Raw genomic sequence first — 14169 nt, 5'->3', positions numbered from 1 at the left:
GTAGACGGACAAAATTAGCAACTAGCTGGCAAACATAGTGGAGCATTTAGCAACTAAAGAGCCAAATATTTTTCTCAGGAGTAGGTGGAAAAGAGCTATAAGGAGAGTGAATGTTGGACTTGCATTTGCCAGGGTGCCAATATGATGTAGCTTCATATTTAACAGACAATTATGAGAGTGGTATCAATCTTCTCATCTAACTCTAAGTGTATTTCCTAAAAAATGTTAAACCATTCCTTTATGTATTAACTCTACATTATTCTCCATAACCCATCCTAACCTAAGCCTTAATTTTAGCCTTAGCCCGGAAGCTAATTAACCCTAAATAAAATACTGAAAAGGGCAGAAGTGCGTGAGCAGAAACACACACAGACATCACACTGTTCCTATACAGTAGAGGTACAGTTGAGGCCATTTAAATACACCTTGGCTAAAGACATTCAGACTCAATTTTTCACAACTCCAGACATTTCATATTACCATACATTACTTGGGTTAAGTCAATAGGGTATCTACTTTATTGCCATGAGAGATCATTTCAAAATAATAGCCAAGAAAGAAATTCATTTCAGCTTGTATTTACTAGAACATATTTTCAGTGGGTTAAAAGTTTAAATACACACTGTCTCTTGACTCTCTTTAAACTGTATGGAATATTCTAGAAATTGATGGAATTACTTTTGGAAACTTCTGATAGGCCAATTGTCATAGTTAGAAGCTAACTGGGAATGCACCTGTGTTTTAATGGGGAGTGCACCTGTACTGTATGTAAGGGCCTACCCTTAGAATTAGTGCCTTTTTGCACTTGATACCATGGGAAAATCCAAGCAAAATAATTGTGGCCCTCCAGAAGTCAGTTTCCTCCTTAGGAGCAATCTCCAAGCGACTGAAGGTCCCACGAGTGTCTGTGCAAAACATTGTACGCAGGTATAAAAATCTTGGAACCACACAGACACTGAATCAGTCGGGAAGAAGGAGAAAATGATCTCCTACGTCTGATCTAATCTTGGCCCAAAAGGTTCAACTGAACCCCAAGACAACAACAAAGGAGCTGGTGAAGGAGTTGAAAGCACAAATCTAAATCCACTATTAAGAGAGCCTAACATCGCCAAGGCTTGAAAGGCTGTCTTGCACGAAAGAAGCCCCTACTCCAAGAACGGCATGAAAAAGTGAAAATGAAGTTTGCAGATGATCACCAGGACAAAGACATAGCCTGTAGGAGGAGGGTTCTTTGATCAGATGAGACAATTATTGAACTGTTTGGCCACAATGATCAGCCCTATGTGTGGAGGAAAAAGGGTGAGGCTTTCCATCCAAATAACATAATGTTGAGGGGTTGTTTTGCTGGAAATGGGACTGGTGCACTCCAGGAAATAGATGGCATCATGAGGAAGGAGGATTATCAGCAAATACTGAAGCAACATCTCAAGACATCCTCTACAAATGTGAAGCTTGGTCTTCCAGCAGGACAACGATCTTAAGCATACCGCCAAAGTTGTGACAAAGTGGTTCACAGACAACGATGTCAAAGTATATGACAGGCCGTCACAAAGCCCTGATCTGAATCCAATCGAGAATTTGTGAACTGAACTGAAAAGGCGTGTCTGAGTAAGGAGGGCCACAAACCAGACTTAGTTACACCAATTCTGTCAGAAGGAAGGGGCCAAAATTCTGGCAAAGTATTGTGAGAAGCTTGTGGAAGGCTACCCTAAGTGTCTGATTCAAGTGACCCAATTAAAAGGCAATGTCACTAAATACTAATAGAGTGTATTTAAACTTCTGACCCACTGAAAATCAGTTCTAGTTAATAAAAGCTGAAATAAATCTCTTTCTTGGCTATTATTTTGAAATGCTCTCTTATGAAAAGTAGACACCCTACTGACTTAACACAAGAAATGTATAGTAACATGAAATATGTGGATTTGTCAAACGTTGAGTCTGAATGTCTTTAACCTAGGTGTATTTCAATATATGGCCTCAACTGTATGTTATAATATACAGTACAGTAGGCCTTGGTTAATAGAGCCACGGACGGCTTACCTGAAATGACAAATAGGCCGACACAATTGCTGATGCTTCAAGGCCACAGTCGGTTGTACTGTAAACGATAATGGTTTCCCTGCCAGACAAGGAGAAACCTCCAGAACATACATCATCATTCTGTTACTGTTACTGATGCTCCTGGTTTAACACAGGGATATGCGACTACATTTTCAGGGGTAAACAGTGGTTTAAATGTAAAGACATGCTTGCAAAAATGTCATCACTTATGGACACCCATCAAAATAAATAATTTACCCTAATTTTGAAATAAAAATGACTAAAACGTCCTCCCAAAGCTCCAAAAATCAAAATAATTACCCCCAAACAAGGCATGATTAATGCTGCACATTAAGTGGGCATTTCACAAAAGAATCTCCCTAATGAGGTTGGTTTGTGAGTGAAGTTTTTTTTTCTTTAATCAGTGTCTTTAATTAAACACTGAAACACAAAGAGACACATAGATATTAATCACTCTGGTTTAAGCTGCTTTTCAATTCAGCAGCCATTAAAAATTGCACTGCTTGACTGGGTTCGACGTCAGCTGAGGCTGGATGGAACTGTGTCACTGTGAACTCAGGAAACCTTTTAGTAAAAAATAAAACATGTTTCTTGAGTGTCTGTGGCAGTTCAGATGAGATTTCAAGTGCAACATATGCAAGATGAAAGATATAGGGTGCTCAAAGTATCATTTTGTTCCTTTGTGTTTCAGGGAATAGTTGGCAAATCATATGCTTTTGAAATTCTTTGACTTGAAGATGTGCATAATTTTTCTACATTGATATTCAGCCACCCTGGAGCGAGACTGTCTGCTGGAGCTGTCTGCACAGAGGAATAATCAGAGCGGGTGGGTGTGGCAGAGGGCTAACTGGCAATAACAACGCCACAGACCTGACTCAATGTCTCCATCTAGTGAGGAAAGTAAACTTAACATTAACAAGTGGATTTTTTTTCTTTTTTGTTACAATTGTGCTTTAAAAAGTATTTCTCAAATCTGTTACAGAATGGTTGCATTTTTAAAATCCTGTATTGTCTAATTTTAGTTGAATGATCTTCTATAGGCTGAGAAATGTACACTTTCCACTGGGATTATGCAACTATTTATTGTTCTATTTTTCTAATGAGCATCTAGCTGGCTGAAAGATTTTGTCTTATGGTTATGAATTAGAGCTATAACTTTTTTTTCCCTTACCACAAAATGTTCAAGAACAATATGTACAGTTACAGTAAGTTTGTATTGTAATAATGCACACAGGAATATTTCTACAGTGGACATCTCTACTGTAGTTTCAATTTAAAAGCCTAAAAAGCAGATAGAGGAATCTCTAACAAGGCCTTTGGACAGGTTGTGAGAAAAAGCAGACTAAAGACTAAAGCATAAGCAAAATTGTCCTGTTTTATATACACTGGTTTCTGCCTGACAGATATCAGGTAGTCTTGGAGACAACAGACCACTCAGAAGGACGTGAAATAGAAGAATGGTTCCAAACTTTTTCAGCTTGTGACCACTTAATTAAGTTGCCTATTTGTGACCCCTCTTTACAGGGTTCATGTCTCTCAGTTGTGAACAGTTCCACCAGAGTCTTTTCCCCCTCAGAACTTCTCTGTTTGTTTAATTTGAACACTTGTTAGAGACATAAAAAGGCAAAGCTATCCAACATTTTACCAGAAAAAGAAAAATCAAAAAAGAAAAATCTGATCCCCAGTAAACTGCCATTGAATATAACTGTTATTAAACTGACTTAATTTGATTAGCTAACAAAAAGTACCTGATTTTGAAGATGTACGTACTAAACAGTTTTTTAACAAGCTGTTATTTCCAATTTACTGTTTAAAGCGAGTCTAAATTATACAGTCTCACTTTTCATTTTCCATACATTGATCATATGTATTGTAAATGTAACATTTTCTCTTGATACAAATGAGCCCATGTCTTATCTTAGCACAAGAGTGCCATCATATTTTGAAAAGTGGTGATTTCCGTTAACTTGTAATGATGCCAGGATAATTTATACCGTTTGGTGATAGCATCTGATATATTATTACATTAAAGCTATTAGTTACTCAAATTGTACATTTGTATTCTTCAAATGTTTTCACATAACAGGATCATCTCTGTGAATTATTATATTTGGCATTGCCTGCATGGGAAAGGTGAAGGGAATAATCTTCCAGCCCAGCAGATGTTTGCATTTCTTCCACCACTTTGTAGCAGATTAAAGAAATACTCAGCAAACTCTTAAGATTAGCATGAATAATATTAGTGTGACAGTCAATAATTAATGTAACCAAACAAAACTATAGAGGATCTTTCCTTGAGCCTTCTCTGGATTGCTAGAATGTATTCCATAAATCATACTTGGTAAAAAAACCAAAAAAAAACTAAAACAAAACTGTCAGCTTTTTTGTTCACATATAGTCCTCTTTAGTATGCTGAATTTCCTGATTTCCTTTGATTTATTCCACAGATCAAATATGAGTCATTACAGTTCATCAGAAAGTTATCCATGCAACAACTCTCTCATCACACCCATATACTATTATATCACTCTAAAAAATACATACACACAAATGACAGACTGATCTGAGTGGTCTTATATTATCAACATTATTATGCACAAAATATAAAACTAGCATGTCTTTGACATCAATACACAGTGGCTGCAATATTACTTCTCTTGCACACATTTTTGCACATTTATATACACAAAGTAGTTACTATGCAGTGCATAAGTTCCATAAATGTCTCTTGTCATGATATTGCATAATAAATATCACTGGTCTTTTAAGACCTGCTATGATTCAGACATGTGTGCTGGCAGAAAAAAACTCAAAACTCAGTTAAGACAGAATAAACAAAACCTTGAGGAGTGTGTGCATATGCATTTGAGAGCATGAAATGTGAGACATGACCTCCTCGAAGGGCTACTGTGCATCTGTGTATGTGCATTCATGTCTGTATATGTGTTTATATCATTAACAGACCCTGAAATAGCCCATCTAACCTGTATCCTGCCAAACAGCCCTGTCTGTCACCAACAATGTAGTTGTAGAGTTTAAAATGGGCCAAACCAGTCAGCTCTGAACAAAATGTGGCTCCTACAGTAGCTGTCAGACAGGCTAACTGCTTTGTTAAAAAATCTCAAGCAGGAAAGGGCTGAGCCCTGCTACTTCCATGAGACACTGCCAACATAAAAGAAATAACAATTGTGTAATAAAATCATGGTAAAGGTTATTTTGTTCATGAATTCTTTAATCAGAAATTCTGAAGTTGTAATTATGACCTTTGCACCTCCTCATGGAGTTAAATATAACAATACTTTGGACATAAACTGTCCAAGAGCGGATGGCCTAAAATCCTTAACAAAAACAATTTTACTTTATCCAATATGAGATGGAAACCTGACAGGCGACATAATGTTTTCTGATCCATTGTCTCAAAAACCTTGTGCACCTTTTTCTTTAGCTATTTTCCATGTCATTCTTATCTCAAACCAGTTATCAGGGTCTAAGATGCTGGTTATACAGTAGCCATTTTGGAAGTAGTGTGACAGTACATGACAGTAGGTTATATAAAACTCTATTTCACACAGCTATAAGATGGTATCCATGTGGAGGGTGTGTGGGATCGCAGTTGATTTGTGTGCTTCAGCATCAGTTCCGTTTTGAACAAATAACCCACTTTATCTTTCCTCCACTGGACTGAAGACTAGTGTTTTTGAGATACTGTGAGGAAAGCTCTGACCTGTTTGGTTTCTGTATACTTTTCAAAGGGAACTCCTTGGAGTTATTGGTCTAACTCATGTGCCTTTAGCAATGGCGCCTGTTTCACACGACGACAGCCATCAGAAAGCTATGATGCAAATATCTTCCACTTTGTGCAATTCTTCATTAATCAGCCTGCTATCGGGCTCAGTTCAGGTTGAGTCAGCCCAACACTGCTTCAGGGAGCAGTGACACAGCCTTCAGATTTTCTGTACAAAAATCAGGCAGTATATCTCCCTCATTCACTGTCTTTCATTCTCTCCAACATTTTCTCTGTTTTGCTTTTTGCTCCTCTGCTTTGGTTGCTTTTCTTCCTGCTTTCTCTCTCTGTCCTCATTCACCTCTGTTTTTCTCACTGAGCTCTCTCTCTCTCTCAGTGTTGCAAGAGGAAGTTGGTTGCCATGTTGATATCGTTATTTGAAGCTCTGAGGGCCTCGAGGGCATCAATCCTAGAAAAGCCCATTTCCACCAACCGTGCAACCTGTGGGACCAAAAAATAAATAAAAAATGAAATAAAAGTCAGCTAAGACAGTAGCTGCAGACAAATCATCACCTGGGTATATTTCACAGGGCTGCACAAAGTAAGGCATAGGTGGGCCAGAAAATCTAGTTTTGGTGAACAAGAGTTACCAGTCATAAAATATGTGAAAGAATATCTAGAAGTTACATAAAGTAAACCGAAACATGAAAAAAACATTGCAAAGGGCACAGAATACAAGGCACACATGTGTAAACATACACAGAAACACACAGGCGAACACACACCTGCTCCTCTGCGACAGGAGAGTTGTCCAATAGTGGTGGCTGTGTGGATGGGTGTGTCTGAGCCTGGGGGTGGGGCTGCATTGGGGGTCGGTTCTGTCCTCTATGTCTCAGGGAGGGGAACAACCTGGTCCACTGTAACAACCCAGACTACACAGACATGGAGGCAGAATCAAGTACTTTGTACATATGTAGAGATTGTACAGATAGTACAACTGCAATTACTGGCATCTGATACTTGAAGTGAATTAAGTTTTGACATTGTGTGTGTGTGGTGTGTGTGTGGGGGGGTCCATGTACCTGTGGCTGTTGTCTGGTGTTCCTCCTGGCCTCGTTGTATTGGGTCAGCAGCAGCTGTTGGTCGAGCAGGTCCATCCTTTGCTGCCTCTGGATGTCCAGAGTGGCACCCATCCCCAGGGGCGTCTCAGTGCTTGGTTGGGAGCCTTGATAACGACAGATGTTAATAATAACACATTAATAGCCAGACAAAAAACAAGTAACACTGTGTAAAAGATCTGTTCAGCACTAAAAAGTAAAGTGTAACATAAGGTATGTATGCATTAATGTGCTAAAGCACATCTTCGGTCTGTTATAAACTACTTTTATTAATGTATACTCTATGCATTCATACTATTTTTTAATGATTACATCGTTGACCCATAAATCCCCTGTCTGGATAACATTAAACATATCTGTGAAACCTGATTTTCTTGTTAAGGATTAAGTAATATCCTGTTTGCTAATGAATGGCATCTATAAAATTGTGAAAATGAGTCTTAATTTAGCCTAATTGTTAGTATAGCAAATGGCAACAACAATCATGTAAAGCAAAGTGAATCTGGAAAATAAGGCTAACTTTTACCGGCAAAGAGAATCTTTTTAAGACATTTGATAATTCTAACCTTAGTTTTACTTTTCCCCCAGGATTTTTTCGTAAAAGGAGAATAAAAAATATGAAGGAGAATTTAGTATATGTTAATGTTTAAAGTCATTCTGCATCACAGCACCAAATGCCTAAAATTTGAACGACAACAACTCCTTGTCAGGCCCTTCAACACTGCAGTAACCAGTGCAAGGGACTTGATTCACAGGATTTGTGTATGTGATTACTAACGGTTTGACTCACTTGAGAAGAGTGGCTCCAGAATATACCGTCCAATACAAGACACCCAGGTGGGTACAAAGAGGAGCTTCTGTAACCAGAGGACATTGGAGTGGTACAGTCCGCCTGAGATCTGAAAGACACATTGATAAAAAAAAAATTTAAAATCCACAAGCCAAACCTGTATTAAGCAACATTACAATGAATGAAATTACTTATGTGAAAAGTTAGCTCAAATACTGCTACACTTCCAAGATACACGGTAAATGAAGAATGAAGAATTTGGCTACTCACCACTCCACTGAGTGCAAGGAGCCACATGAAGGGGCTGGAAGTCAACAGCTGTGTCACAAAAGGAGAAGAGAGGAAGATAGAAACAATGAAGATCAGACCAGCTGGAAAGAAATTCTTCATGAACAGTAAAAGAGAAAGCAAAATGGATACGTGGCCTTACCTGCAAACCTACTATGTAGACCAGAGACTTGCTGGTGATCTGGATGTGGCCCAGGACCTGGGTGACGGGCATCCTGGGGATCAACAGGTAGAAAGGCACAAACAGAGAGAAGACAGGAGCGAGCCTGTGATAGGAGAAAGGGAAAAAGTAAGAGGATGGACATGACAGGAAAAGAGACACCGACAGAATTTAAACAAAAATATGAGCATTTCAAACTCATCAGTGTAATTAGCAGATTTTGTTATATTTGGCTTAATACAAATCACTGAAACAGCTATTCACCAGACATTAACATAAAAATAAATTGAAACTTATTTCAGACAATCCTGGAAAGACAATGTTGGGTTTGCGGTTTTTGGGCTTTTGGAACAAGTTACTTTACTATCTTACCTTCTCTTAATCTTCCCTTATTATTTCACTAAGTTTGTCAAGCCATTTTTATTTCCCTCCTTTTGTGGAGGTGAACTGTATGCTGCTGTCACAGTCCACCACCATCTAAATACCGTATACCCAAATATAATGCAGGGAGGGGATTAAGAAATTAAAAAATGGATACTGCCCAAGGCTTACATGGTGATATGTGGAGGTGAAAAATGAAGATTTTCCACTTAAGTGACACATGGTTTGAACATAACACATCATAAACCTAACCAAATGCCAGGTTATTCATTTAACTGCAGGATCCTCTGTGGCTATAGAAGTGACAAAAAAGCTGTTCTCTTTTCAGAGATCCAGCACATGCATTAGTGAAGCTTAGCATGTACTGTGGCTACTAAAGTAACCAAGCTACTCACAGTCCTGCAGGCAGTTCCTCCACCTCATAGTCAAATAGAAACTGGAAAGCATGGGCTAGCAGGAAGTCCATCAGCGCAGAGAGACACCAAGTGCCCAACAGGAAGGACTGGAATTAAGAATAGCGCCAAACATGATGGTTAGAACACTATAAAACGAATGTCTTGTCCATGTCTTCAAACATTTCTTTACATTTTTACAAACACAAAGTCAGTGTCAAATGTTGGTTACACAGCAAGTTAGTGAGAAATGAGGAAGTTGTGTGTCCTCTTCGCTAAAAGATGAAGTTGCTACAGAGGTGAACCTCATATTGATTGTGACTGATGAATTGTTACAAAAGATCTTTTTTGCTTTTGTTTATGAAAGTAACTAGAGAAGAAATAACCCACAAGCAAACCCCGTGTCACAGAACATGTCAACAGTGTGTGACACAGTGTTAAATGGCATCACATCATCACTTTAAAATCGATCAATTCTAGATTTGGGGGAAATCTAGCTCAGCTAAGAATATCAGCAAGTTTATTAAATTTGTACTCTTGTGTATACATCTATGTATTCATCTAGAAATGGTGTTGGTACTTACAGCAAACTTCCTGGTGCCAAACCTCCTCTCAAAGATTCGGAAGTTGTAAATGAGCAGGCTGCTACAGAAGGCGTCCTTCACGTCTAGACAGACCAGCCTGCCACACAAAAACCTCCACACCTACAGCAAGAGGAAAGGCAAAGTTATATCTTATATATATGTATATATATATATATATATATATATATATATATATAGACACACACACCTAACGCACAGGGAAAGACAGACAACATTATGACTTTGTGTAATGCCTTTTCTGAATAACCCAGCATATATAACTCAAATGTTATGCCCTATCTCACATAGCAGAGCCACCAAGAAGCACTAAATTTCAATACAAATAATTTTTAAAAACGGTTTGACAAAATAATATTAAGTCAGGGTCCACCTAGTGGAGCTTTCAACTGCATCATGGTTTTCATCAGTAAATGGATCTGGCTCACACATCAACATGTGACCGAAGTATGGAACTTTGGTCAAGTGATAACAGGTGGTCGTATATGGGGGTGAGAGTGTAATCCCTGTCTCTGTTCAAAGATGGTCTTTTGCATCTTTGGGCTTCATCTTTCTCCAGCCGTACACTCTCTAGTCCATGACCTCTGAATCCTTTCCAAGTCTATGCTGCGACCGGTTTTGGTCTGGTGATCAAAACCGATGTTGATGTTGTCAGTTCCTTGTATTCGTCCTCCAGGGTCCTTGCAGTGTCACAGATGTAGTTCACACTACATTGCAATAATTTGTCCTATTATCATGTGATCGAAGGTTCCTTAGGTTACATAGGTCAAGTGATGACAACAGTGCAAACTACATTTCGCTGGTGAAGTACATGAGATGTAGCTGAAAGCTCTACTATAAGCTAGTTAGTGCTCTTTGTGTTTTAAAAACTTTATTAAATAATTGCTTCTTGTTGGACTGGGTCTAAGCCAAAGTGAATCCTGGTGTTTTCCAAAACTCTTGTCCTGATGATGGTTAAAGTACTATTCTATACAAGGAAAACAACGTGTGTATGTTGGTGTTTAAAACAAGGCAGTTTCACACAAAGTATAAAAATGTGGCACAGTGACACACACACACTATCTGGAGATACTGGGTGTTGGTTTTAGTATGTCACCTCTGTGTCTCACTCACCAACACACAGACAGATACTGGAGACATACCTGGTGCTCTTGTGTGACAGCCTGTAGGTTGTATACGAACAATTCTTGGTACTGTGGCAGCAGGCTGAGCATCACAGTCAGCCCATTGAGAACCAGCAGGAGGCCTTTACACAGAGGAGCCTTGTCTGTGCAGAACACACCCACACGACATAGTTATCGACGAGACAGGGACACTGTCACCTTCTTCACATTTGCATATGTTGATTTAACATTATTTGCAAACAGTTTTTGAACAGAGATAAGCGGCTAATTTGTATATGGAGGCAGGGCACAAATCCTCCTCAGTAATACAAATGTAGCTGTACATTTAGAAGATGCCCTTTTCACAAATTACGATTATTTTTAACAATGGCGCCTTAGCTGAATCAACCGACTAAATAGAAAAGCAAAACGCTGGTTGTTAATTAACTAAACGCATCTGTAAATGATAGATACTGCCTCGAGTAAATGAATGACAGCGAAATGCTAACATCAGCTAAGATAAGCTAAGCTAGCAGTTGAACCAATCGGGAGAAGCGGTGAGAGGACTGCCACAGCCCGGCTGTCGTTTAACGGTGGATCCGGGATACTTACAGAGGCCCCGAGAGCCCGTGGTGGTAAACATGGTGTCTAGATGAGTTACGGAATCCAGACGAAGACCGTTAACCCCAAGGAGACACAAAACTAATACTAAAACACCGAAATAAAGTTGGAGAGAGGATCCATGCTGTGAGTACAGAAAAAAAAGAGAGTGGAAAGGGAATCTCCTACAGAAGCCCGAGAAGCCCAAAAGGTGTTCTTTCGCGGTCAGCTGAAATTAGAATAAACCTGACCTGTTGAGGGCGCTGTTGCTCCGTGTTGAGGATCCATAGACATTTTTACTGACAACCCTACCTACACAACCCATTTCCATGCCAACAAAGAATGTAGATTATCTATGAGTTATTTCTGTGATCAATTGCTAAAGGTATGCAACTAAGTAATAAAACCTCTGTTCTGAGTTTAATTCATCTAATTTATTTTACAAATAACAGTACTTATAAAGTTTTTTATATGCAAAAAGTAATGAATAAAATTAAAATAAAAGAAATGGAAAATGAATTTGGGTCTGCGGTGATAAATTGCTACTACTTCTAATACTACTATTACTGCTACTGCTTATAATAATAATAATAATATATGTATTAATGATAATAAATAATAACAATGTATTTTCAAAGCAAATCAGCAAACAAACAAACAAAAACAAAATATAAATGAAAAAATAAAGTCCCAGTAAAATAATAAAACATACATAGAATTTATTGATTAAAAGAAAAAAGTGTTATGTGAGTGAATGTGAGTACAGTAAAAAATAAGCTGAGGAGAGCAAATTATTTTAAGCAAACCTGTAAAAATGTGTTATGACAGATCATGGTCTCTGTACACCACAGCACAGTGCATCCACACAGTGGTGATAACAGGGTCATCTCCATCTCTTTTTTTCTGCCTAGTGACCTCTAAGAGGTTTGTGCCCCCAGGTTGAGAACCACTGATCTAACGACTGCAGCACTCCTGCAGCTGGGATTTAGTGTCTTGCTCATGGGAATTTCAGCAGGGATGCTGTAGCCAGATGTAGCCTTACTAAGTCCTTTCCCTTGATGCCACCCTGCTGTTTTCTTATGCACCTCAGACAGGCTATTCCCAGGCCCCAAAGCACTGGTCTAATAATGTTTGATCTTTAGCCTTGTCATCTATGACCATTTGCTCAGTATGTAGTCAAATCAAGTCAAGTCAAGTCAATGTTGTTTATATAGCCCAACATCACAAATCACAAATTTTCCTCAAGGGGCTTTACAATCTGTACAGCATACGACACCCTCTATACTTAGACCCTTGATTTGAATAAGGGGGAAAAAATGGAAGAAACCTCAGGAAGAGCAACAGAGGAGGGATCTGTCCCCCAGGACAGACAAACACGCAATAAATGTTGTGTGAAGATCAGACCAATGTAGTAAAATTACAGTATGGACAATCAGGATGACAAAATTATAGATAGATGTAATATGTGTTTATGGGTTGTATATGCATAAAAGCAGCAGCCAGGGAGTGTTTCATTTTCTTGAAGCCATGTGGTCAGCTTTCTGACAGAGTGGTAACAGTGTTAATTATCCTTAGGGCCTTGAGCAGGATATGGCTGCACAAAGTCCAGATTAATGACTTTTTCTTATGGTCCTCTGGCCTTATGCACACAGTGTCATATCTTGTCAAGGTCCAGACTTCCTTTGCAGAGGCCCTGCTTTGTCTTACACTACAGGCTGCCAGTTTTATTCACATCAAATCGTGTGTATACCTTCATGTCTGGCTGTGATTGCTCCTGAGCCAATTGATACAACGCTTATGTTACGTCCAAGTACATTTGAAAAGATGTGGCAAACAGCTGTCTAATAGTGTTGCATTTCCCCAACATCCACAGATGAAGTGGCGTGTTAGTTCCTATTGGTTAGTTCCCACCCATTAGGTCTATTTGGCTGCCTGTGGTCAGATGTGACTGCAAAACAGAGCTCAGGAACAGCTTGCTAATTGTGTTTCAGACCTTCTCTGTCACTGATGTAGGAGTGAGGTCTAAAAAGGTTGCTTTGCCCCTGTTCTCAATCAAAGATAATCAGATTAAACAGCGCAGAGATGTGTCTATGTGTGTGTGTGTGTGTGTGTGTGTGTGTGTGTGTGTGTGTGTGTGTGTGTGTGCGCTTACCAATAAAGAGACTCCAGATTTGGAGACAGCCTTGACTCCTGCTGTTTGCTTTGTTCATTAAGAGGAGATGAGCAGATGGTTTGCTGGTCTGTTGTGCATTACACACATGCGGGCACACACACACACAGAAACATACACACCAACACACACATGCATGCTTGGTGCTGTCACCTTAGCTTTATCCTCCATTTATCTTTTCTATTACACATCTCTCGGCAGGACAATGCTACTTGGTGAATTGTGAGGGATCCGTGTGTGTGTGTGTGTGTGTGTGTTAGAGAGAGACAAGGGAGCGTGAAAGAGTAGTGTGGTGCTGAATGAAGTCACAAGCCTTTTTAGTCAAGACAGTCTCTGAGGTGGTCATCTGAAAAGCTGATGACTCATTCACACATTCATTTATGTGAATCATTGCTATTCACTTGTCAGCCACTCTGTATTCAGGAAGAATTTCTTGTAACAGAGGTATTGTTTTAGTCCTGCATCACAGCTTATCTGCCTGTGTCCAGGAAATGACACACTACACATTTAGACAAGGTTGCATTAGCAATATCTGGCCTACTTCAAAGATTTTTTTGGCACAACAAATGGGTTCAGAACAATGTGAAATATATTACTTAAGACTTTAGAAAACTAAATATTGCTTGTCAATTAGGATCCTGAGCATCTAACGTCCTAGAGGAAATTATCAGTTTCAAATATTTCTAAACAATCAATGTTCAACAGCATTTGTGACCCCTTACATAATTTATTACATATTCATCCCTTAGCCCTATGCATCAGTTAAGGAACACTTGGTGT

The 14169-nt window shown here is 39.0% G+C and overlaps 1 protein-coding gene across 1 annotated transcript; it reads right to left on the bottom strand.

The window, feature by feature from the left end:
* Positions 1-4474: 4474 nt before the first annotated feature.
* On the bottom strand, positions 4475-11456 carry ubac2 (UBA domain containing 2). The gene is made up of 10 exons (XM_044213835.1): positions 11232-11456; positions 10659-10783; positions 9499-9618; positions 8918-9024; positions 8124-8247; positions 7964-8011; positions 7694-7802; positions 6868-7010; positions 6571-6717; positions 4475-6286 (listed from the first exon to the last, which is right to left on the bottom strand). Exons 1-10 carry the CDS (start codon positions 11260-11262, stop codon positions 6179-6181), a joined length of 1062 nt encoding a protein of 353 aa, XP_044069770.1. The 5' UTR covers positions 11263-11456; the 3' UTR covers positions 4475-6178.
* Between the last annotated feature and the right edge of the window lie 2713 nt (positions 11457-14169).

The sequence above is a fragment of the Siniperca chuatsi genome, linkage group LG11, assembly GCF_020085105.1.
Source record: "Siniperca chuatsi isolate FFG_IHB_CAS linkage group LG11, ASM2008510v1, whole genome shotgun sequence".
Lineage (NCBI taxonomy): Eukaryota > Metazoa > Chordata > Actinopteri > Centrarchiformes > Sinipercidae > Siniperca > Siniperca chuatsi.
The sequence above is the reverse complement of the archived record's forward strand: the minus strand, read 5'-3'. Positions and strand labels throughout refer to the sequence as shown.

What these genes read in the sequence shown, in the direction of transcription:
- ubac2 (XM_044213835.1), bottom strand. Translation starts at nt 11,262, where the DNA reads ATGTTTACCACCACGGGCTCTCGGGGCCTCT. An exon ending in TTGGCACCAGGAAGTTTGCT is followed by an intron (nt 9,025 to 9,498) that starts GTAAGTACCAAC and finishes TCTTAATTCCAG; the next exon opens with TCCTTCCTGTTGGGCACTTG. An exon ending in TCCTTGCACTCAGTGGAGTG is followed by an intron (nt 7,803 to 7,963) that starts GTGAGTAGCCAA and finishes TGTGTCTTTCAG; the next exon opens with ATCTCAGGCGGACTGTACCA.